Source organism: Haemorhous mexicanus, chromosome Z, assembly GCF_027477595.1.
Source record: "Haemorhous mexicanus isolate bHaeMex1 chromosome Z, bHaeMex1.pri, whole genome shotgun sequence".
Classification (NCBI taxonomy): Eukaryota; Metazoa; Chordata; class Aves; order Passeriformes; family Fringillidae; genus Haemorhous; species Haemorhous mexicanus.
This window is the reverse complement of record NC_082381.1, coordinates 57,355,877-57,381,891: the sequence shown is the minus strand read 5'-3', so window position 1 is coordinate 57,381,891 and position 26,015 is coordinate 57,355,877. Positions and strand designations below refer to the sequence as shown.

Below are 26,015 nucleotides of genomic sequence, written 5' to 3'. Positions count from 1 at the left end.
ATATAAAACATTTCCTATCGTAGGTTATTACCATTACTACAAAAAGTCTGAAAACTTCAGTCAACTGGTCAGTATAATAAACAGTACCTTATTTTACCCATGTATTAAATTCATTAGCCATACTTCCACAGCAAATTCTGCATTCATGATGCAGACACCCCTTCTTATGAGAACCATGAATTTTAGGTAAATAAAATATTTTTGGTAAGCACTGAAAAAAAAATTTCTTGCCAATGTGAGGCAGTCTTTATTCCTTTGAAGGCTCACTGTCTTCACTGTTCTAGAACTTCATCAATGCATGCAATATTCTGTATGCTGAACATTCATTTAAAAAACCCAACTGGCAGCAAAACTATGCAAAACTCTGCTAGCCAAATTTGCAAACAGGCAGAAATTACTTTAAAAGCTCAGTATAATAAAATTTATCCAACATCAGGTAAATTTGAAAAGAAAGAAACAAACAAAAATAATTTAAAAACCCACCAGAAAACACACAACTGACAACAAAACACCCCCTAAACAATCATTTAGTTTAAATTACCTTAGGTTATGTAGCTTGGTATTCAGGCAAAACCATCAGGGTAACACACTTACTTACACTTATTTCTCCCTTAGGACTTCCTTACACTGTATTTGAAATCTTATTCTATAGCAGAGAGAGATAAACATTATTGTCATTACCCAAGCCCTGCCTTGGTGCTACCTTCCATTTGAATTTTTGGAGACAACTGTCCACCCACAGAGCTGGTAATATGCACATGATGCAAACACCATGTTAGAAAGCAATTCAGATCAGTGTTGTTGCACCTCCCTCCTCAACACTACCTGACTATGAGATAGCACCATTTAGTTAGGTGGTTGTATCTTTATCAGTGAATTTCTGGATCACTGCCGCAATACCAATGGACTTGCCTATACAATTCTTTGAATGATCAAGCTAACTCACCACTAGGTCATTTTCCTTCCTTTAATAGTACTGGGGGGTTTGTTTCATTGTTTTGGGGTTTTGTTTACTGTTGGGTTATGATTTCTTAAATTATTTATTCTCCCTCCTCTTACAGTTGTGGCAGAAAAGATGATTGACAGCAAAAAGAAACAGTACCTAGCTGATATTACACATTTGTATACATAAAGAGAAAGCATTGGAAACTATTTTTCAAAACAAACAGCTATGGAAAAGGAGTTGGAGCTCTCAAAAAAACAGTGAGAAGGGAAAAGGCAACTGAGGGAGAAAAAAGGAGATAGCTGCTCCTATTGAAAACAAACTATTATTAAAATAATATGCACCGAAATTAGCTGAGAATGACTTCACAGTTTTTATCTATGCCTTAGCATTGTCAAAAAAAGGTGAGGCTGATAGCTTTTCATAGACTACTGGAATTTCACTAAGAGGATTTTAGTTGATACACTGCTACACATTAACAGATACAATGTTACATGTAATGTAACAACAAGGCAAGGGCAAGGATGGCAGATACAGCTCTGTCTTACAGACCAGAGGCTGGGCATAGGGGAAACCAGCTAGTACTCTTGGAAAAGTGTTTGTCCTCTCTTGCTTTTTAGAACTAGAAGTCTCAGTCTTAGCTCTTCTAAACTAAACAGATTTACCTACAAGTGACAGTGTTGTATTTTAGGAGTTATTACTGCTCACAGCAGCAGTAATGCTGCTGCATTTGTAATGCTGTCTTACAAATGAAACACATTAAAAGACCACCAAACAAACAAAACCTTTCTACACAAACAAAAATTCCTTCTTAGAAGTCTCATCTGAACTTAAAATTTAAGTGTCAGATCACCCTGTGTTATTTGCTTTATATTCTGCATGTAAGTTTTGTTGGCAATCTCCAACTTAAGAAGGCATGCTCTGGACTGCCTTCCAGCCAGAAAGCAGGCCAGCACCTACAGTGCTGCCTCATGGGAATCTAACAGTTGACTATAAGAAAGTGATCAAGAGGTTTAGCTTCCAAATATTTCAATGACTGAGGGGGCAGGAACGGATGATGAAACAAGGAACTTTCCTGGTTGTCTGTCTTATTAAAAACATGGATTTTGCTCATCTGCATATCTCTACCAATGCAGTGTCTGAACATCACAAGAAAATACTGATTGGTGTATCCTCACATACTACTCTACAGGGCAACAAAGCAACAGAATAAGCATGAAGGAAGAAAATCTAGGCAAAATTGACCATCTGCTTGAATCTCAGGTGCCACCGGATATAGTGCCAAGATGAAGCTCATCTTGCTGGCTCACCATCAACCCACTATTGCCAACATAGTCTACTACTCTGAAAATAACACAGGCTACAGTTCAAGCCACTTTATCTTATTCATATTTTTAAAAAGAAACATAAGCATAGCCAAATGTTCCAGTTTTTGACTGATCATTATCCAGATTCAGTAAACCAATAATCAATTTACTTCAAGTCAGGTGATTTTTTATCATCTGAGAAACATCAGCAGCTTAATATGACAAGTTCTTAAGTTCAACAGCAGATTGCACTGCATATGGACAGGAAGAAAGACCCAAATTCCCAATTAGGACTCAGCCACCTTGTGAAAGCAAGACATCACAACTCCTTAGGTTACTATTTACCCACCTGAATAGACATACATAGTTCATCTGATCACTAAAATGATTACAAAAAAATCCTATTTAAGTCTATCAAGCCACTCCAGCATGAATTTGACCCTAAATATATGTAAGCTTAAAAACTGCCAACAAAACAATCAGATAACAGGCATTTAGAATTGACCACAGTCTGCCTGAGAAAAATCAAGTAAGTGTCAGTATTGGTTTGCAGGTAGAAGAAAAACCCGATTTCCTATTTCTGTTCCAAATTTCTATTCTGTTCAAGACTAATGGAAATACACAGCAGTGTAAAAGATTATCAGATTTATTTAATGAGACTCAGTGGTTAGGCAGTATTTTTAGATGTAAGTTTTAACATGAGATCTTTGCAGGTACACTGAGAATTTCCTCTGTTTGCATACTCCTTATCAGACTAATAGTTTGTATCAAATAATCAAGCTGAGGTCAATGCATGCAATAGGGTGTACAAAAATGACCACGTGAATATGGCAGAGAGTGATACTGCCACACTTAATATATAGCATGTAAATACAGACAAGTAGATGTTCACCATAAAAAATACGTAACTTTGATCTGTTCAACATTTCTGCTAGAAAATAGGTCCAAATAAGGCATGCTGACTAGAAAATAGGTTGAGAAGGAACCTCCTTGAAGAGCTAACATATATGAAAATAATAACAGCTCACTAGCAGTTTTACATTAAATGAATAAAAATTTCACTTATCTTGCTATGGGGAAAAAAAAAAAAAAATCAAGCTGCAAGTAGGACACCAGCTCAGGCCAGATGTTTATGGGACTGACACTGCGTCACACAAATACTGGCCCAGATCCAAAGAGACAATTAGGACATCATGATCCTAGCAAGACACTTTTCCTAAACTTCAAACCAATTTACTTGAATTTATTACATAGTGAACTTACAGCCTATGCTGGAGGTGTTCTGAAATAACTAAAGTCTCTAAAAGCACACTGCATTATACTTAACATGTAATACTTTCAAAGTACTGCATTGCATCCCATGAAATAAATTATTTATGTTGAAGTAAAAAATTATATAACCTCAAATGGTTAAACCAGCACAGCTACCAGGAGCAGAAGACAGTCTATAAATGGAAAAAGTAGCTCTAAGTCTGATACTGTCCTTAAATTACCACATTTTAAAGAATGGCATCCCAAAATACACACCTTGCAGTATTCTACAACCTACAGTGTCTGAGCTGATTAAGCACTGACATCAGCAGAGAAGCTTCTGCTCTCTAAAAGCATTGTTCACCACTGCAAAGTGCAGAGGAGAAGCATTTATTTTATAATCCTATTGTGAAACTATAGTTTTTCCTTTATCTTCAAGGAGACCTATATTAAAAAAACAATGTTGTATTTTGACATACATTCTAAAGCAAATTTTCATAGACAAAATCCCGTAAATCTCACTACCATATTCATGATTTCATGACTATTAGCCAGAGATAATATACTTACAGGATTAATTCAGTTAACTTCAGGTATGTAAATATAGTCCTTGTGTAAAAATAAGTGCTGCTTCTTTCACTCTTTTCCACCGTGCGCGCACACACACACACCAAAAAAAAAAAAAAAAAAGGCAAAAAGACAAAGAAAAGCATAAAGAGAAAAGTGACTCTGTTTTATTTCTCAATATCCATGAGGTTTCATTAATGAGTTATCAAGCAAAAAGAATAAAAGTTTCCCTGCCAGCAGCTGGCAACAGAGGCACTCTCCATAGCCGAATTCAAAAGAAATGTCAGTGAGAGTGGCAGCAGCTACAGTCAATGCTGGAAGCTGATGCCTCTGCAGGAAGAGGATGCTGGGAGATTCTACCAATCTGTGCTGCAGCCTAATTCTAATCCATCACTCCTAACTGCAACAGGAAAACGGAGACATGAGGAATGCAAAGTAATTTATATTTAAAGACAAAAAAGGAGTCACCTTTGTATTTCCTGAATTTGTAAAAAAAAAAAAAAAACACAAAGTCAGACAGAAAAGGAAAAGTATGCTAATGAAACTGCAGTAAAGTATGTTAAAGCAACTGCAGGAGAAGAGATCAAATATATGAGAGTCATAGCAAGGAACACTGAAGAAAAATAACTAGCTCATGCTTGATTTTCTTTATTTGACAACACTCAAACATCCCTTTTTTTTTTAATTAACCCTTCAACATTCTTTCCCCTAGAAATCCAAATTTTTAGCTAGAGTTCTATGACCAAAACAAATCATTAACACAGAGAGCTGTTAAAAAACAATTCTCTTCATGAACATCAGCCGCAACAGGAGAAAGCAGGAGTCAAAAGCAAAACAGCTACAACACAGATAGTTTTATCCCCCTTGGTCTAATCTCTCTAGATGAGATATGATGAAAGCTCAGTAAATGAGAGCTAAGCAGGAGAAAATTAAACTACATCCTCCCCTACTACCTTCAAAAGGTATTCTTTAAAGCTGTACCAACTGAACTAATTGTACCTAATTCTAGCTATGCTTACTGTTATGAACTGAGATTTACTCACAAAAAATGGCCCAAACAAATCTTCTAAATCAAAATGCAGGAAACCACAGGTTTGCATTTACTTATTTCAGGTGCATGCAAAATAGGTATCAGCAGTAATACTTCAAACCAATTTATTTAAACATTTTACTTTTGTTAAAACATTCTTATTGTAACATACTGGGAAAGAATTGCACAGTATTTTCTACAACACCTGTGGGAACCAAGGGCTATGATCAGGTGAAAAAGGTTTCATAAATTTTGTAAACCTTTCAAAGAGATGAGATTGACACCTAAAATTTATGGACAACAGCACCTTTAAAATCAGGACATCCTACCTTTTCCATAAAACCTGACCCAGCAGTGTTAAAGACCAAGGAGTTCAGAGATACACATCCAAGTTCTCCACCATGTCATTTGAAGTAGTGCTTATGCATATTGTCAGTTAATATACTGACAGTATTAGGGGCAGGGAAAGTAAAAGTGCCAGGCCTTCTGTGACCTTTTCTACACATGAAGAATAGACAAGTTTCGGTCGAGGTTGCCCAGTCACAAAGAAGTCAACTCAATTTTCCTAAAAAACATACAGTGTTCTGTTTTTAACACAGCAAAAGTTTCAGACAGTCCACATTTGATAGCTCAGAAACTACTTTCTAGAAAAAGCTGAGTGAGTCAGGAGAACATTTCCACAAAGCTGACAAAAACAAACTTTCTGTCTGCAAATATCAGCCCATGCTCAAATGTTTTCCCCTGGACTGACTTAAAGGAAAATCAACTAATACACATACACCAAACCTTTCATACAGATTGATTCCCAAAACATTCTGTGACAGCATTTAATCATTCGGGAAGGGAAGGAGGAGGTGGACATGACATAACCAAATCAAACAACCAAAGCAACACTATTAAAAACTAGGATTTTTTTTTTTTTTTTTGCTTGATATCTTAAAATAAACAAACAGGCAAATCTGGGTTTCAGTCTGTTTTCCTTAAAAACAATCCTACTTATCAACAAATTCTGAACAATTTATTCCTTTTCTTCATTGATGAGTTAAAACCCATCCTTCCATTTTGTTATCTAAAGCACTTACATCTTAATGGCTGTACCACAAATCAAAAAGTCTACATCACTTTGCAAGTCTCAGAAGTTATTCAGAGAAGGCAATTCCTGAGCTGCAGGGCTACTAAGAGTGCTATGGAGTCTTTATTAAAGTACAGAACAATCATTACTTTCCTGAAAGACCTTTAAAGAAAGAAAACACAGATATGATCACACATTCCAGCATAATATCAAGATTCCAACACAACACAAACTCCAGAAGTCTCCAGAAAGTCCCACTCTAAAAATGATGAGAATTTAAAGCCACAGCATTAATTAATTTGTAATGAAAGAAAAAGCCACAGAACAGCAAAGAAATATTTACACTCAATTAAGAGAGATTTCTTTTGGTGAACATGGGAAAACAGAAAAACATGCTGTGGTATCTTTTTGCACACCAGCTTTTCAGCAAAGGCTTGCAAAAGAATAACAGGGTGTGGAAAACATGCAGAGTTTTGGGCAATTCTGTGTACAATATGTCTGAAATGGTATTTTTGACTTTGGGTTTTTGTCTACCTCCTCCCCTCACTTTCTAAGGAGCTACAAACACAAGTGAAAACACAGATTTCCAAGTGAACAGAAGATACCAATACAAACAATAGCACAATGTGGCCTGAAGTCTTCTACTGAAATACAAACACGAAGAAATCTTACAGCACAGGCAAAAGGTGTAGTGGGAATAAACAGGTGTTTACACATGAAAATGTGTAAGCATGAAAATGCATAACCAATGGAAGCCTCTCCAAATTTAAAAATCTATAATCTTACAACTGTTTGGGGTGGGGAAAGATTAGAGAGGTAAGGCTGCTGTATCATTACTGGTCTTTCATATCTTGAAATTCAGAATAAAAAGCTAGTGCGTTTTTATATGTAAAAATATAAATACTTTTATATTTATGCAAAAAATATTATATTCTAGACACAAAATTGCCTTTACTGGAACTTTTTTCCACTAACCTTGAGGGTCAAATATAAGAAAATAAAAATATGATCATTTAAATTGTCACAGCTGCTTCTCGCCATCTAAAGACAATGCAAAAATGTGAGTTTAAAGTTATGAAGACAGGAACTGTTCCTAAAAGTTGTTGGCTCCCTGAATTTAAACTTGAATTTAGAGCCATTTCCTTAACTGTTGAATTTCATTCACTGACAAAACACTCACATGTGCAGGTGTAACTGAAATCTTAACTACACATCTAAGATTACAAGGATAACCTGCTCTAACTTCCTTAAACACTTCTGGCCCTTAATCTATCACCCCAGTAATACCACACAGAGCTGCTTTGGCAGGATCAAGGATTAACAGTACACAGCTTTGGGTAGGCAAAGAAAATGCAAAAGAGAATCAACCAACTATGTCTCTTTTTGCTGAAATTTATAAAGATGAAAAATCCAAGGAGTTCCATTCTTGATCAAAAATCATCTGTCTGCTTTGCTTATCGAAAAGCTCCCACTTTTCCAATACTTAATGTTTTAAACATATTTAAATGAGATCTCACTATCTTTCCACTGATGACATAACACAGGGTCTGGTATCTGAAATTTCTATAAAAATAGCACAACATGAAGACTTCCCCTGCACATGAGCTGCTTGAAGCTGTCAGGCAGACTACTCTGTTTCTTCCCAAGGACTACGACAGTGCATCTTCATACTCACACAGCTATCAAAATACAGTTGCTCTAAATGCTGCTATTCATTTACATAAGCCTCTGATATTGGGTTAGTAAAATAAAGGCGCTGTCTTTTCCTTCATCTCGAAGAGAAGGACTGCATGGCAATCTAAGAAAGATTGCATGGACAAACATAACAACTTGATGGCTACTTATTCCTTTTACATACAGATGACATTTAAAGGAACAGTAAGTAAAATGAGATGGACAGAAATACCAACAGAATGAATATTTCATATATGTTCTAAACAAATTGAGAACTTCAGAGGATAAAATACATACAGAAATCAAAACAGCAGTGGCAAGATCAATACGTGCTAAGCATAATACAGTAATGGTTAAAAACTGTTGAGAACTCAACCCACTTTCAATCTAGTTGTAAAGCCAAAGACAATATAATTTAGAAAATAACACTTTGGCAACAGAAAACATTAATATCTGCATTCTACAAAGATATTTTCAGAATTAGTTGTATAAAAATTAAGGTAGCAGAAATATTTTGAAAAAAAAAATCAAAGAAGTAGAGAATTATCTTGTTTAGTAAGACTGAAATTAAAGTTGCAGTTTTTCCACAGTAAGATTTAGGTATTGATGAGGCATTTTTAGCAAGCATTAAATAAAAGAATAAACCACACACAAATCTGTTCCATCTATGTATATCTATGTTTTAATACCTGTAGATGCTTGGCAGGCACTAGGCAACTTAGTCAAACATATCCACCCAGCCCAAAACTTGGAAGCAGACACTCCAGTGCAAAAATGGTAAAAAGCAGCCTACCACCACAAAACTTCTTGTCAGAGGCCTCAGTTTCCACAACAGAAATCACAGTTTGTCTCTAGTTACTCAGTTCCTTTTACAACAGAATATGCCAATCAAACTTGCTCTGAGTTAACACAAACAGGTAATGGTGAATTTACTTTGACATATATTCCACCTATTATCTTTGGAAGGTTGGAGATGGTCTATCAAGTGTTACTGTCAAACCAGTACTTTGAAAACTCAGTTACTTTTGTTGGCAGAGAAGATACTAAATGCTAGTGCTTGCTTTAAGTAAAATAGCAGAGTGACCTACTGTAATAGTCTTTCTTCACCTTCAGTACCAGTGAACAAAATTTACAGTAAATAATTCTGTTTAAAGGTTTCTTCATGTTTCTACAAAGCAAGTATTTTGTGAACACATGTTTTGAAGTTGTTGTTTATATCTACAATAGCTACTATGAGTAGAAGATGACAAAAGAGTCTAGACAGAGAATCTAGTATATTTAAACCACTGGAGCAAAGACTGATTTCCTCCTGGGCCTGTCCTCAGACATGACAGCCAGCACATGAGATTTAAGAAAGGATCTTACCATATTAAGGTAACTTACTGCCCTTTCAACATCTAACCTGCACAATCTGGTATCTATCGGTAAGCAATAATATTTAAAGAATAAAGCCAGCTGAGGTCAAGTTGGATTACTAAAACCAACAAATTCACTAGCATCTACTGGGGCAAATACAGAGCTGTGTTACTCTATACATATTTCACACTAAGAATTGCAGAGTGGTGTGTGAAATACTATGAAGATCTGGTTGTTATACATTCTTTCCTAAACCACCACGATGATCTGACAGAATCTGAACCAAAACTGATCTCAAAAGTAAACGTGAGCCTTTGTTGACCCAACTCCCTATAAAAAAGGTCCATTTTAGTTAAATTCAATAGGATATAACTTACTGCAACAAAGCTCTCAAATCAATGCCAGGCATCTCATCACAGATCTATAACAACGCCACCTTCCAATCCAAAATAAGGGAGAATAAAACACTAACACAGAAAAATTATGAAAGTGAGTATTAACAACAGCAAAATCAAGAAAACAGACACAGCTTCTCAGAAGCTTAAACCTTGAACCATTCATTGCTTCAATATAGTAATGAAGAAAATACAATTAATTCTCTGTTCATAGATAGAGAAAAGTCAGGAAAAACCAGTATGCATTAGATTTACAAAAGGCTTTCCCTCAGGCAAACTACTAGCATCATTTGAAAACTACAGTCAAAGCATCTCAAGAAAGATAAGATGGAAGTCATTCATAAAACATTCCAAGATTTTTTTTCACTTCCTTAGGCACACTTTTTAAAATAGCCATATCTTTGAAAGAATTTGAGAAAGGGGAGTCTAATCCAGTGAAGAATCTGCCCAGATACAAAAGAATATACACATACACTATGTTCAATGTCATGCTAAGTAACAACAAAATTTTTTGTCTCATTAATATCCTCTCTATCATCTTTCATTGACTCTTCTATACAATGCTTATTGCAGATGGAAGCAATGCCAGCCAGAATAAACTGACATCCTAACTTCTGTTATAAAAAATGTACCTGTAAAACAGCTATGAACACAGAAGAGAGACTCAGGAAGAACAAATCAAAGCTCTGCATGCCAAAAATAAACAACCATGCCCAGCTCAGACATCAATAGAAAACAACAAAACCACTTTCTCATAGAACAAATGAAAATTGGATAAATATTCTCATGCAGTATTTCAAAGTTACACTCATCCCTGTCCCAGGGGAAAACAGCAGCCAAAGAGGTAAGTTACCCAACCATAGACAAACTGCAAGGCAGACAAGGAAGAATAAGCAATCTTTTACATGAAGTATTCTCAACTTGAACATATCAGGTTCTTGTTTCCTTCTGCATGTCAAGAAACAATGTTTAATTTTTCTCAGTTCAACACATCAGACCTTACTATTCTAGATACGATACAAACAGAGGGTCTGGAAATCCGTAAAATACAGTTTGCCAACACCATGGATGTTTTGACCATGAAATTCAGTCCAAACCTACTGTTGAGTCTAGAAGTGTTTTAGCAGTCTGAGAATATCAGAAGTCCCCGTCCTCATGTGTTTCATGGCATAAAAATGCAATAAAATCCTGGAGAAAAACTAAAACCACTTACAAACAGCATAATGTGTGTTCATCACAGTTTAAGATAGGTGTTACTTTGGCATGAGATCTTACACCAGAGAAGTGCCTATCTCACTTCATTAGGGGAAAACATCTGTGCAGTAGTATATTACAAGACAGAGCAACTGCCATTTGAAAATCTTGCTTAGATGGTCTTGCATAGCGTATGATTTTCCCAATAATGTTAAGTAACTATATTTTTTCACCACACAAAAATGTCTAGAGCTGTCAGTATGTAACTCAGTTACTAGATTTCCTGGTTTAATTCCTTACAATTTTCATATTTGTTGACAAATATTTCATCACATATATCAACCTAATCATACTTCTGCTTCTCAGCTCTTGAGGACTTTAAATGCTCTGAAAAATGTGAATGTAGTAAGTGCATATAAAATTATGTTTCCCTGGAATGGTGTGCACACAGTATTCTATTTCTGTATAAGGAGTTTCAACAAAAACACATTTTAAAAAATTCTACTTACACGGGGATGTTTTCATAGGCATCTTCAAAGTTTTCCTGCAGAAGAAAAAAAGAAGTTTTAATCTAATGTGTATATGTTTTGTAAACACAGCAGAAATTTACCATTACCTAATAGCACTTACTTCTGCAACAGACAGTAATCATAGGAATAGTCACAGTCTACTGACTGTTTGCTAAGCTTTCACTGCAAATCATTACACAGAGAGATTTCCTATGGGCCTACTACATCAGACTACAGCTGAATTAAACTAAAATCTTTTCATTTTTAGATTCTAGGCTTCCACCATGTAAATCACTGAAGGCAATACAGGCTTATGCCTCAGGAGTCTATGCAGCACATGTGACATATTCAGGATGCACTAGCTGAACAGTATAAGCCACACATGAAAGAAAAGCTGTATATACCTGATATGCAGGTTGGCTAGAGTACATACAAAAGGTCTGGAATGCAGCATGCACATACAGCCAGCTTCCACATTAAAAGCTGTTATGTGAACAGCTTAGTCCAGAAATCTAGAAGTTGTTTCTTTCCACCTGGATTCAAAGCTCTTTCAACCTAGTTTCAAATTTCAAATTGAAATAAAGGAAGAAATGCACAAATGTGAAAATTAGCAGAACAGCTTAGCTCAAAGATCATTTACTTCTGTAACCACTTTCCAAAATTGGGCTTTAGAAGTGTGTAGCAGGGACAAATGGGATGCAGTACTCCCTCACATATCCCTCTCCACTTCACACTTTCCAGCCTCTGGCAACTCCAGGTATTCAAGGCCTAAATACAGTCCGACCATCTTGTGATTTTCAATAGATCTCTGTTCCAAATACCAGTTTCCCCAATCCTATGTAGACTTGGTTTTATACATGAGTTATAACATTAGTAACGAATTCCATGAGCCTGACACCCATTTTGAGCAAAGTAAGAATTTCTACTCGAACCTGGCTCCAGCTACCTTTGATTCTTTACTGTTTTTGAATAAATAAAACTAGGAATTGTTAAACTATTTGTACTTACTCTTTCCTTGACACTTAAATTTTGAAAGCTTTTGTTACATCATCCAACTCATCTCTCTTCTGAGCCAAAGACTGCTACTTCAATCAAAAACTATTTCCTACTTGTAGCTGTTCATTCTGCTCTTCCCTTAAGAAAAACTGGAAGCATGATGGAACAGATTTTTAATATATTCTAGGAAGATACCTGGAGGAGACTAACCCCCATTTCTATACAACCCTTTTCAGTTAGCTGTAGAGAGTCTCTCTAAGATCTCTCTGGAGCCTTCTTTTCTCCAGGCTAAACACCCTCAGCTCCCTCCTCACAAGATTTATGCTCCAGACCTTTCACCAGTTCCATGTCCTTCTTTATACATGCCACAGCACCTCACTGTCTGGCTTGGAATGAGGGGACTAAAGCAGAACACAGAATTTCAAGAGTGGCCTCACCAGAGCCAAGCACAGGGAGAACTTAAAAAAACTCAGAAAAAGCCAATTAAATGATCCTCCTGATCAGTGGAGAACCCAAGCTTCAAAAAGCTGAATAGAAACCAACAGGAACATCATGAACAGAAATTCTGTTACCCCTGTCTCACCCCAGACACTGATAGAAGTCACCAGTCTTCTAATAAACTCCTTCACCAAAGACTCGTTGCCTCCTTTAGACATTTCTGGAGACAAAAGAAGAAACTCAGCAGAATAAACAATAAAACACACTTATAGCTTTTTGAGCCCAATTCCATTTCTCCTAGGAGAACAAACCTGAAAAGCATAAGTCAATGTACTTTTAACTGTCAAGTACTTAATAAAGAATAGTAATGACTGGAAATTCACATGAAAAAATGTGATGTGAGCCTTTTGCAGGCTCTTTCAAACCTTCATACAAGGGCAGCACCTACATACAGGAAGAAACAGAGAGAAAATTTGCATTCTGTCTTCCTAAATGCTTCCTTTGCCTGGTGGCTTCTGAGTTTTGATTCGTGTCATTCACACCATTCAAATGGCTGTCCAAACATTTAAAAGGATGAAGTACAACCTTAGTGTTTTTCCCCAAACACCAAGGCATAGGGAATAATCACAGACTTTCAAGAGACTCCTCAAAGGTGCTAAAAACAACATCACTAAAGGCAGCTTCTGTGTTAAAAAAAAAAAAAAGAAACAGCAAAACAACAAAATACCAAAACCACAATCCAAAGGTTTTTTCTGAAGTTTCCTACATCTTCCTATTCCCACTGCATGCAAAATGGGTATTAGAAAGTACTCAAATTGATATCTTGGTCCCATTTCCACAGACTTACACAATTTTGCAGTTGACTCTACAGACTCTCAGAAAACAGCTGGGAGCAGTGGAAGAGAAGACCAGCCATTTTCTACTCCATTCCATGCCCATTACAACCAAAAAGTGACATCATCCTAAGGTGTAAAGAAAAGGACTGAAACAGAGGTAATCAGAATAACTCCTCCCTTATCAAGTTCTAGGAGTGATCCCATTTCTACCTCGAAACAAATGATTTAAAAAGTACTCAGAACATATTCACTTTTTTTCTAGTAGTCTGTTAAAATCAACTTGTAAATTAAGCCTGTTCAACAAAAAAATTGAGTGAAGTGTTACATAAAATACACAGCATCTTAAAGGCCTAAGGCTGTATTTAACATACAAATGTGTACATGTATGCATATGTCAACACAAAAACTCTAGTGATTGATAAAGTTTGTCTACTCTTCAGAGTGCAGAAGGAGACCAAAAACATGGACGGACACATTCTTGTGCCTTCAATTAAAGCCTAGTAAAGCTTCTATTTTCAAGTGCTCATTGCACCTATTTTCAAGTGCAAGTTGCACCTGACACAGCTGAGAAGCCCCAGAAGTTTCCAGAGGGGCTTGTTCATTTTAGTCTACAGCAAAGCAGGCTATTTAATGCAAGGGATGTGTTTTTACTTAGCACAAACAAAGGCCACTTTCAGGCATTGGCCACAGCAACTTCCTTCAAGACTGAATGTGACCTCCACACTTTAGCATAGAACACCATTTCCATTATTTACATGGCTGAAGAGACTGAGGTGGATACAATCCTTCATTCATTTCCTTCACCTCATCCAGGTTTGTCTTGCAGCAGGTCCCAAAGCTCCTGCTCTAGTATGTCCTTGTTATAATGCTGTCCTGTCCACAGGACAAACATACAGCAGAAATCTCCAGAAAATATGAACTGTAGTTAAATCCCAAAAAGGAAAACAAAGCCTTTTTTCAGACATTCTACTCAGAAAAAGGAATACATGAGCACGTAAACTAGCACCAAGAGAAACAGTTTGACGACTATCTTGCTCAACACAATGCTAGTTAATGCTGCAATCCATAGATTTTTTTGTGAACTTTTTCCAGAGTATACGTCCATCCAAGAATTTAAAACACAAATATATGCAAAACTGCCACTAGATGGCATGACTCAGACTTTCCACAGATACCTGAAAATCATTAGCACAAGATTTAGCAAAAAAAAGGTGTATCAAAATAATGTTTCTTGAATTGTACAGTCTTTTGTTTTGTTTGTTTGATAATTGCATTATTTCTTTAAATCTTTATGATGCATCCTTTTCAAGATGCAAGCAGGCTTAAAAACAATTAAGTGTACATAACTCAGAGATACTAACATGTTTTGTGAAGAAAACAGAAACATAAATGGACACAGTGTACTAATGGAGAAAAATGGGAGAGTTCCTGCACTCCAGCAATGATAGCAGAAACCACTCACAGCAGACAGTTCATCTCTCAAGCTTCACAAAAGCACCACGTAAGGAAGGTTCTTCAAGTAATATGAAAACATCTACCCACACTTTCGTTCTAATGCACTGGAAGAAAGAAGAAATAACTTCTTGCCTTGCTTATTAGAGATCCTAGCACCAAATGTGAACTCTACTTTCTTCCACATTCATCATAAATCAACTCTAAGGAAATTTCAGACTACATCCTGTGACTCCTAAACTGCTGTTTTAAGTTCACTAAATGTTTTATCAAGCTAAGCATTTAAATACTCCTCTTTTCCAAGTGAAGCAGGCCAATTTGATCAATCTAAACTATTCCTTTAAAATTCAGATTTATGATAAGATATGACTACCAAGTAGGGTATGAAGCATCTAGGTTCTCTTCGCTGAAAACAAAATTACTTCAAAAAACTAAATCCAATAGAATCTAAATACAGCAGCCACAAGTTGGAGTCCAACTGATTGGGCAAAGGAAACAAAGCCCCACTAAAGGCGTTATCTCAAAAATATAAACATACCATGAATAAGGTCCTTATTAATTCAACAGATAAATGAGATCACATAAAATAATAATGAATTCCTACCCAGCATTTAATGTTGCTCTACCACATTACTTGTCCTTCATTTTGTCAGTATTAAATAAAGAATAGTTTTAAAATTACTCGAAAAACCATAAACTTATCTGTAATACCCTCCTTGGGAAACCCACATATTAAGATATTACAAAGCATGGGAATCTATGAAGACAGTTGTGTATTTAGCAAGCACGTGCTTTTCAAGATGCTTTTGTCATAACTTCTGTTCAAGAATGCATACATGTAACTACTTTTTTACTCTTTTGTCTTTTGTAATTCAGTCTCACACCATCTTTCCTCTCAAAAAAGCCATCAAAGCTAGGTGAAAGTGATGCACAGGAAACCCAGTCTCTGGCCTCAGGCATGCAGCCCTACATACTCACAGCCTGCAGCTACCGATGGAAAGCTCAGTTACCAACCAGTTTGGAAGTCAGTGACTGAATTCGATGTGAAGAAAAAAAGGTTTCACTGAGAAGTCTAAATTTTCTCAACTGAAAAAAAAAGGATAACACACCTTTCACTGCATTCACATTAAAATTATCATTCTGTATGTGGATTCATCACACAGAACTTAAGACATTTTAAATAAAACTTAGCTGACAAGCTAAGAAGCAGCTTTCTAAAGTTACAGGAGAGGCTTCCTATTGACCCTGGCTAAAAGTTGGTAGACTCAGCTAAAACAGCACTTGATATACACATTGCATGTGGGAGTATGCATTAAACCTCTTTTCCCTCGGTAATACTGAACACAGGAAAAACATGCAACCATGTGAAGACAATGGGTGAGGTATAAGAAGAAACTGACCTACAGTGCTTATAAATATGAACAGAGACTACAGAAGACCTTCTATACGGTCTTCATTTTGTTATAGATGAGTAATGTTATAGTTGGCTCTCACAATGAAGAGACAGATATTATGTGGATGATAAAATGTATAGTGATGTTATTGTAATATGTAATCCCATAGTCCTCTCTCTTTTCAAAACCTTTGAAAATTTTAAAAGTAAGAGTCGTTTCTCACAATTTCAACAAGGAAATCAGTTTCCAAACAGCTTCTCTAAGCCAGCAGTCACCACACACTCTCATTATCAAATGGAATAGAATATAAATATGTACACTTTCTTCCCCTCCTTTTTTGTTATGAAATTTTGTGACGGTTTTTTTCTCCTTAGCCTTAGCCAGGACTACATTAAAAATTATTCAAAGAAACTGGTAGCTAAGAATTTTACATTTCACATCCACAGGAGTGATAACTTAAAATCACTGCGCATTTAAAAGTTTTCAAACATTATAGCAATGTGAAAGCTCCTTAGAATATTACTCCAGAGCACCAAACAACAGCATGCTATCTTTCCACTCAGACGACTTGAGTGAACTGAGAACTGCTATTAGAAGCTGGAAAATAATGAAGACCAGCAACACAACTGGCAAAACTCCCAGTCAAGAAGACCCTCGCTCAAGTGAAGACCCATCCCTGTGATAATGTAACTTGAATGGAAATCACTAACTAAATAGAGGGGCTGTACTTGGGAGGTTGCTAACACTGAACTCTGTCTAAATAATGGCATGGGAAGCCTGGAAGGGCATGCTTGACTTGTGAAATGCCACTGAACACCCAGGCTTGTTAGTAATTCACAAAAAAGGATGGAGGTGAACAACAGAGCAACTCATCACTCTTAAATTACAAAAATTTAGCTTGTAAGACTGCTCAGTGCAAAATAAATAGTCAGCCATGAAAATTGGGTTTGATTCATCTGCAATTAAGAGAAGTAGGGTAACACAGCTACACACATCTACAAACTGCAGATAGTACATGTGTGAACTACAAAAAGAAAAGTAGTTCTGAGAACTTGACTTATGAAACATAAGCTGTTAAAATATGCAGGAAAGGTGTCCATAAAAATCGGATGGCAGTGGACAGAACAACTGTTGCTTAAATGGGCAGTTGCATGAGAAGACCCAACTCAGGACTGTGTATTTTCCCATACGTTAGGAAACAAAATAGTCAGCATCACAGCAGGACCCAAAAGCTAATCTGTCACACATCTTCAGCTAATTCATAAAGTAGTGATGTAAAGAATAAGTACTTTGATGAGACAAATAAAATTTAGGTTTCATCTCAAAAATTTAAGATGCATTTCACTTACTAATATTTCTGTAGAACTGACAATACTCTGCATTATAAAGGGCTTAAAAATCCTAATTTTTTAGCTACTGCTTCATTAAACTTCATAGTAATTTCTTACAGAAAAGAGCAGTCTACTCTACAAACCAGAAGAAAATAAAATCGAAGTTAAACTCCATCTTTATGTTTACAGGCAAAAAAAACCCCAAACATATGAGAGAATCATCATTTTAATGCTGTCTTGGCAGAGAAACAACTTGGGAGAGGAGATGAAGGGAAAGATATCTCCAACTCTTCATCCCTGTCACCTACATATGCTTTATTTGACACTTTGACACCAGATCCTGGTATTAACAATTAATGGTCTAGGAAGAGAAACAAATTAATAACACTCAGTTCAAAGGGAAAGGATATGATGAAGCTGTTACAAAACAGGAAAATTATTTCTCTTTGCCAGAGACAGAAATAGCCTTGGGGCAGCAAGAATGGAATGAAAATGCACAAGTTCTGCTCTACACAGTACAACAAATTTTCATATGAAAAGTAAAAAGTGAAACTAATTTCTCTAAAAGAAAAAATGCACATATTTTTGTGGTTACATATTATTTCAGATTTACTGGTTTGAACTATAAACATAACTCATCTGCTTTTTAAAAACTCTCAATATTATTTGCCTAAAATAAGAGTGTCTTTCCAGAGAGCTGAGTGGACAGACAATGGTGGTTGTTTTGGAGAAGCTGTGTTTTCCACTGCAGATGAAGAGCTTCAGTAGTCAGAAGCCAAAGATCAGACTTGGTAATTCAGACTTACTTATTCACTCTCATCTAAATAGAACATGCCTCATTCAAGGGAGGGAGTCATGCTTTAACAAAAAAAAAGCCAAACTAAAACCAAACCACAAAAACAAAACAAGATACCAAATATCACAATGCCAGAAACATACCCACACACCAAGAAGAAATGAGGAACTGCTAAGGTAAAACTCACTTCTGCTAGAAGTTAGGCTAACTAAAGATCTGACGAGCAATTAGAAATTAAAACAAATTTTGGTGTCACTTAGATCAAAAATTAGATATCAGTAACCACAAGAATAAAGGTTTCTCCATTACAGTCTGGAAAGCAGTGGCCTTTTGGTGCTGCTGGTCACCCAAAAATTTCCAGACGAAACAAGAAAATTGAGTCGTAAAAAAAAAATCTACCCTCCATATTTAAAATGAACAGACATTTGCAATGGAAACAACTGTTCTAATTAGGAGCAGCTAATCAACATGTTACAGAAAGTGGACAGTTCCTACTCTGCCTTCAGCTGCATGCAGCCAGATGATTCTTAGACAGCCTTACTGTATAAACCAGGGCAGGACCAACAACAAACCTCAGCCAAAGGAATTGCAGTCAGACATGCTAGTCAGGCTGGCTGCATACCAGAGGCAGCCTCAAGACGAAGGTTTTCTGAACCTGCTTGTAAAGATGGGGAACCAGGCAGTCACATTTTAATAAACTGGTATCACTCTCATCTGCTGTGAACAACTGGATGAGCTTCTATTGTTTTAAACAACACCGTTCCCTCATGACTGAAAAGTGGAAATCAGCAGATTCAGTTACACACTCACCAAGTAAAGCATTATAACTACTTTATTTTAATTGACATACAAATGGCTGCTGTCAACAGTTATCCATGATCAGATTCATATCCAACATGCTGCACAAGAAAGTAGAACAGAGTTTCAGGTAAAAGTTGGCTAAACACCAAGACAACTTTACTGACTGTTTACAGTGGCACCTTCTTGCTATTCAACCTGCAGTTGTTTCTACAAAGGAAGCACTTCTAAGAGGTAGAAGAATAGGGTAGTAGCATAGAACTTCCCTGCTGCAATAAAGCTTTAATCTTCCTAGCTGATCACCTTTTCTGTCTGTCTCACACAAACCTCCTTGGGCACCCCCAAGACCAAAGGAGTGTCATGTAGCTTCTGTTTTAAAGTGGTATCAGAAAAAAACAAACAAAACACACAAACAAACCACATACTCAATCAGGAGTTCAACATTCGACACATTTGCACCAAAGTGCACTCCTCATAGAAAATCTCTACAAATATTGCATATGATTCTATTATTGGTCAACTTCATTACACAAAAGTGATTGCCAAGCAATCCTAAACTGAAAGGCAAATACAAACAACCACCTTGTCTGGATACATCTTCTTTTTCCCACTGTAGGAAGAGAGATTTGAGAAGAATGCAAAGGCAACTAAGGAGCCTGAGAAGACAGAAAGCATACACAAGCATTCTTCTGAAAACAGATACTATGCAAGGGAAAACACTAAGCTTGTCCTTTCTAGCCATAAGAAAGATTATTCAATCAAATAAGTCTTCTTGCAGCAGACAAGCCCTCTAAGTATTGCAAGAACTTTGTATCCAGCTGTATTAGTTTTTGTAAAGTCTTGTACCATCATTCAGTCATTGCACAGAAATTGCATATAACACCACTGAAATCAAAAAGAATTTAAGGATGCTATTTATTATGTTTATAAAGTTAGCAAGAGTTCTACATCTTTCTAGTCCTAATAATTCCAACACTATAACCAGTAAGTACTTGTTACAGCTGTGTTTTCCAGGACACTGGACACAAACATGGATGAGATACCACTGCTGAAAGACCAATCTGATAGAGCTTTTCCTACTTTCAGCCACACAGCTTAACAATAAACTTTCAGTAAACTTCTGTTGGCTTCCATAAGACTATTCCATCACTATTTTTCATTTGATAAAAGAGGTGAACACAAAGTAATTTCAGAGACACAAGCAGAGAGTACTTTCAGACACTAACTGAAGGTAGAGCAGAGAAACAGAGCAAGTGTTAACTCTCTTAACATAGGCAGTCAAGGCATGAACAACTTGAAAGTTACTAGCCATATGCAACTTAAACCTAAAAGCTTGGTCTTTCCCAATCTGCCAAGGTTAGTATTTCCCAGCCAGTGACTTATCACCTATTCTAGTTCAGAACTGGCTCTCTCATTAAGTTTAACTTTCCATGACTCAGTAACATTCGCAGAAACTTCAGCTCAGTTTAGTGAAAGGATCACTAGACAGTTTGCTGATAACAAAATGTTATCTCTTCAAGAGATAGGGTATCTGTGGATAAGAAGCCAAGATACTTTTTTGCCCGCACTTTTTTGCCCGTACTTGAGTCAACACAACCTACCAAATAAAATAAAATTATGTGAAGAGGAAAGAAAAATATGATAGGAAGATCCATTTAACAAACACCAGAAAAAAGAGCTCTTCTTGGAGGTGGAGTATCATGCTTCCTGTCTCACAAGGGTATGTCTGTTTAGCAGTTTCATCTAACCTTTCCACCTTCATTCCCATACTTCAGTGTTTGTGATGTGACTGATGAGGCAGAACCTGACAGTTTTTACTTACACATAGTTCACACATATCAAAATAGATTAAACACATAGTGAAAGTCAAGCTGCAATTACAATTAAGAGACAGTCTTGACTCAACATAAGAAACAGACACTGTGAAGTCTACTTCCCACTAAAGTAAAATATAGATAGCTAGAAGAAGAGCACATTGTGTTGTCCTAGACTTGACTAAGCAATTTCATGCTTGATACTTACCACTTCCAACAGATTTCTAAAGCTACCTGGAAAAACCCTAATTATGGTTCACCATGCACTTAATATAGACTATGCAGACAAAATCAAATTACAGCTTCCCTAGAGGGCTATTTTGACAGTAATCCAGAATGCTTATACACTACAATGTAATCAACAATCCTATATTAAATCTCGTTAAAGACACACTACCTTGCCACTGGTGATATTAATATATTCCAGAGATGACCCCAAGCTGGGAAACAGAACAGGTTTACCTCATATTAAAAACAATCTCCCTGTAACTAATAAAGGCTAGCTTTGCCTGTAACTAATAAAAAAAGATGAAAGGGGCATTAAAATGAGTATCTTAGGTTTTAACCTTCTGTCTTCCTCAGGTTAAGTATCTGCTAGATTTTACAGCTGATCACTCATTTGTAAAAAATGCGAATTGTAACAGCAGTTGCTACATATTTAGAACCACAAGGTTCTATTTTACAGTGAAAAGCAATTTAAGTTTTTTTCCTTAACTGGTTCATTTCCTTTAAAAGATCTCGCTGTAGTAGCAGTAATTCCAACAACCCTATTTTTGATTAAGTTGTTCTTACTTCAGAACTTCAAAGTCTCTATATTTTCTGATCCATTAGCAGTATAACTGCAGTAACAGAAGAAACCTTTAGAAATTAACATTATCTAGAGTTAAAAGTAATACAAGATGAAAGCAGCGACTTTTGTCCAGAGCACAGCTTGTTCTCTCTGTGCAAGATCAGCTTCCATCTCTTCTGAAAGCTGCTTTATATATTTTTCATTAACAGAAAAGCATTGTCTAAAGCTTGTGGCAGTATAACTTCATTACCAGTATAAAATTAACTAATTATTAACTGCCTTATATGCATTCTAGGGAGTTTGTTCTTTCCACCAGAAAAAAAAGCCAGACAAACACCTAACACAGAAATGCAGTGTCACATTCAGACCAAATGTCACATTAAATTACACTAAGCAGAATCAGATCTTGACTTAACCAGCCAGTAAGCTAAAGGGCTAGTTCTTCCTGGACTACTTACAGGCAAACACAAAAAGAACACATTCTCATTTGAAGTTACAGTAATTCTTACAAGAAAATAAAACAGAAAAACCCTACAAGTAACACAAATATTTCATTAACATAAAGTAATTGTTAGCCTATTAATGTCCCCCTAAATTTTGGTAATGTGCCAAGTGTCAATCTAAGTCTACAACTTTACTACTTCTGTCATGACTGCTCCAATGTCAATTCTTCATCCAGTCCATCCCCAAGGAGAGCATGGTATTTCTTCAGGTATTGAAGGACAGCTGCAGGATCCAGAATAGAGACACCAAATGGACTACACAGGTGCCCTGAAACCAGCATGTGTTTCCCAGTCGGAAGTTGTAACATTTGACAGACAGTTGTAGTTCCATTCCCCAGCATGTACACCCCCCATTACAGCTTACTGATGTCATGGGGAATTTATAGCCTTTGAAAATTCTAGCTGGCATGTAATAACAAGGAGTGGATTAATGCACATTTGTTACCAGATGTGTCACTCCTCCTACCCAAAGGGTCACTTTACCACAAAAGTAAGTTTACAGTACGTCAGTGCCTCTAGGCAGGTATTCACGCACACACACTCCCTCCTCCTCCTACTCCTGAGTACTCACGGGCAACAAGAGCACTGGTTCCTCTACAGCAAGCCCACACCGAAGCAAGTGCCTCTGGCTCTCATGACTCATACCTTGCCAAAGGAAATCCTGCACGACCACAAGATGGTTCAATCCAAAGCACTCAACCTCCCCTTGCACCCTTCTTCCTTCCACCAGCACCCAGAGACATAGAACAGAAAAAAGCCAAAAATGTTACATGAGGTGTAGAGAATTTCTTTTAAATTACGGAAAGGGAAGTATTAGACAGAAAATTTTTCCAGGCCACCAGGAAACTACTTATGTCATAGCTGATCTCTACCTATTGCTCGTATCCTTATCCATTTTCACTTTAGCCCATTCATTATATACTAGAAAGTTTTTATCAATTCGTGGATGCTGTCGCAAAAGTTTTTGAAATTTCACATGGATTTTTAAATTACTTATTCAGACCACACAAACACTTAAGGGTGAGTATTTTTTAATGTTAGAAAGGTACCATTTAGGCCAAATTCTGCAATTAAGAATTCTAAGGTCAACAGCTACCAGACCTCACATACATAAACTGAAGAGACCAAGTGCTATGGTATGATCGACAAAGATACAAATCACAAAACTGATACAGTGTTTACCTTCTCAGCATAAAACTGCTTTATCTCATCTATATCAAAGACCAGACCCAAAACAAAGAAAAAGGATCAGACACAAAACTTTCAGTCAAGGACAAGAGGAGCATGTTTCAGAGACACCTGCAAAGGCAAGCCCTATATCCTTGGCTGTCATCACAAGATGCAACCTCAGCTTCCCCTTCTTGTTCTCCATATGTCCTCCTAATACCAGAGGACTTCCACAAATACCAAAGACAAAGCAACATGTTATGTGGGTTTAAAAAATAAAAAGAAACTAAGCCAAAATATTAACCACACTGGACTTCCACTTTTTCAGTGATGTCAGGTGACTTCCTTTCTCTACTCCACCAGAACAGACCCACACAGAAACAGTGACAGGAATTCAGGGCAACTGTACAAATCCCATTGGCCAAGACAAGCTGCTTTTTGTAGAGAAACTAGGTAACACATGCCCACAAACTGTGTTCCATGTTGCAACTCAAACTATCCAGAGAAAGCACATAAGCCACTTCTACAATGTAATCTCTAGTCTTTGTCCCCATTATGTTTTCTTTACAATTCCTTCAGTTGCACCCATGCACAGCTACCTGTGATAACACAACTCTAAGATGAACACCCTGGCTGATTCAGCATAAAACCAGTAACTTAAACATGTATCCAGAAACTTCTTGCCTACTTTCCCTTACAGACCTGAACATCCTCCTCTTCACTCACACACATTACTATTTAAAATTACAAGCACTTTTTCAGTGCTCCAGTGTACAAATTCACAACAAGCACTAACCAAGAAAGCAGTTAGGAGGAGTCTTTCACAGCGGAACTCTGAACTGCAGAAGAGAATAAATACAGATAATAATGATTTCCAGGGAGACCCTTTTATGTGGGACCTGATTTGTGACACTGACATGACCCTATATTTCTGTTTCCAGTTCACAAAAAAGAACAAAGCTGGGAAAACCTGCATTTAGTCTGCACTTCCAGTCCAAACATAACTTAATGAACTCAGCAGCTAAAAATCCTTCCATTCAAATAAGTTAGATGGACTTTTAAACAACCTACCTTCTTTTTTTTTCTTTTTTAACTTGGATTTTAAGACTCCTTTGGTGTCACTTGCTGAGAAAAATGTTCACTCTGAAGCTTATACAACAATACAACTTCGGCCACCACTTCATCTCAGCATGATTTCAAATTACATAGTTCACATTTAGCAGAAGATACAGCACTTTGGCAAAGCATCAAACCAAGTATGCCATCTTCTAGAAGTGAATGGCCATAAGCTACCCCATATTTTCCAGAGCTATAACCATGTGTGGCACTTTAGTCCAAATGACATTAAAAAATAGACACTGAGCTGCTACTGAATGTCTCTTTCCAAGGTTTTAAGAAAACTTTGCTTAAGCTCAGTAGACCATCCCTTAACAAAGCCAGCTACTTCAGTGGTGTCAAGCAGGACTACACATGCAGGTATATTTAACTGGATTTCTCAGAGCTGCATATGTTTTTCCTGCTAAGATTCTCCATCTGGACATGGCACAGATTTAAATATTCTTTAGTAATATGCTTACACCACCAAGTCTTACCTTAAAATTCTTTCTCTGGTCCAAACCACACACTCAAATTTAGGCAGACTGCTTTGTCTCCAAAGTTTTGTTCCTAAGATTTTCACACTTCTCTTGAAAAGGAACATATTAATTAACATCTTCATCATCTATTAACAATAATATAATATTTAGATTTAAATGGCTCAAACACTGCTGGTCTCCCCAAATGCAGTTAACAGAATTACTTTTCAAAATACTTTTCTTACAAGGAAGAGCCAAAAAAGCTGTAATTCATGAAGTGTTCAGTTATGCTACAGTTTATCAAAAAAGTCCAAAAGTCCTTAAGTTTCACATCCCATATTATATATTACTTTTCTCAAAGTTAATATTTTAAATTGTTTTTGTAACAAATGACCCATTTCCCATTAAATTAAGGTGGGAGGGTTTCGTCAAAAAAGAGGATCTCTTCAGTTTTTGCATGTTTGTTCAGCTCCTTCCAGCCAGCTGAGCTAGAAGAACCTTCAACATCTGTGTAAGATGCCTCACTCTGCTGGTTTTGGCTGGGGTAGAGTTAAATTTTCTTCACAGTGGCTAGTACAGGGCTGTGTTTTGGATTTGTGCTGAGCACAAGAGTTGATACTATAGAGATGTTTCTGTTATTTCTGAGAGGGACTTATCCACAGGCTTTTTGCTTTCTGTATTCCAGTTTGGGAAGGAAGTTGGGGGTGCATGCGAGGTTGGGAGGGGACACAGCAGGGGCAGGTGACCCAAATGAACTAAAGAGATATTCCAGATCATGTGGCATTATGCTCAGTACATAAAGGGGAGGAAGAAGAAGAAAGTAGGGGA

General features: G+C 36.7%; 1 protein-coding gene across 2 annotated transcripts in view; it reads right to left on the bottom strand.

Moving 5' to 3' along the window:
• The window catches only part of TTC39B (tetratricopeptide repeat domain 39B), a 77,691-nt gene that overhangs the window by 41,457 nt on the left and 10,219 nt on the right, over window positions 1-26,015 (bottom strand). For both annotated transcript variants that reach the window (XM_059873529.1, XM_059873530.1), the window contains one exon: window positions 11,299-11,333. In XM_059873529.1, coding sequence (XP_059729512.1) covers window positions 11,299-11,333 — 35 coding nt within the window. The remainder of the gene's footprint in view (window positions 1-11,298; window positions 11,334-26,015) is intronic.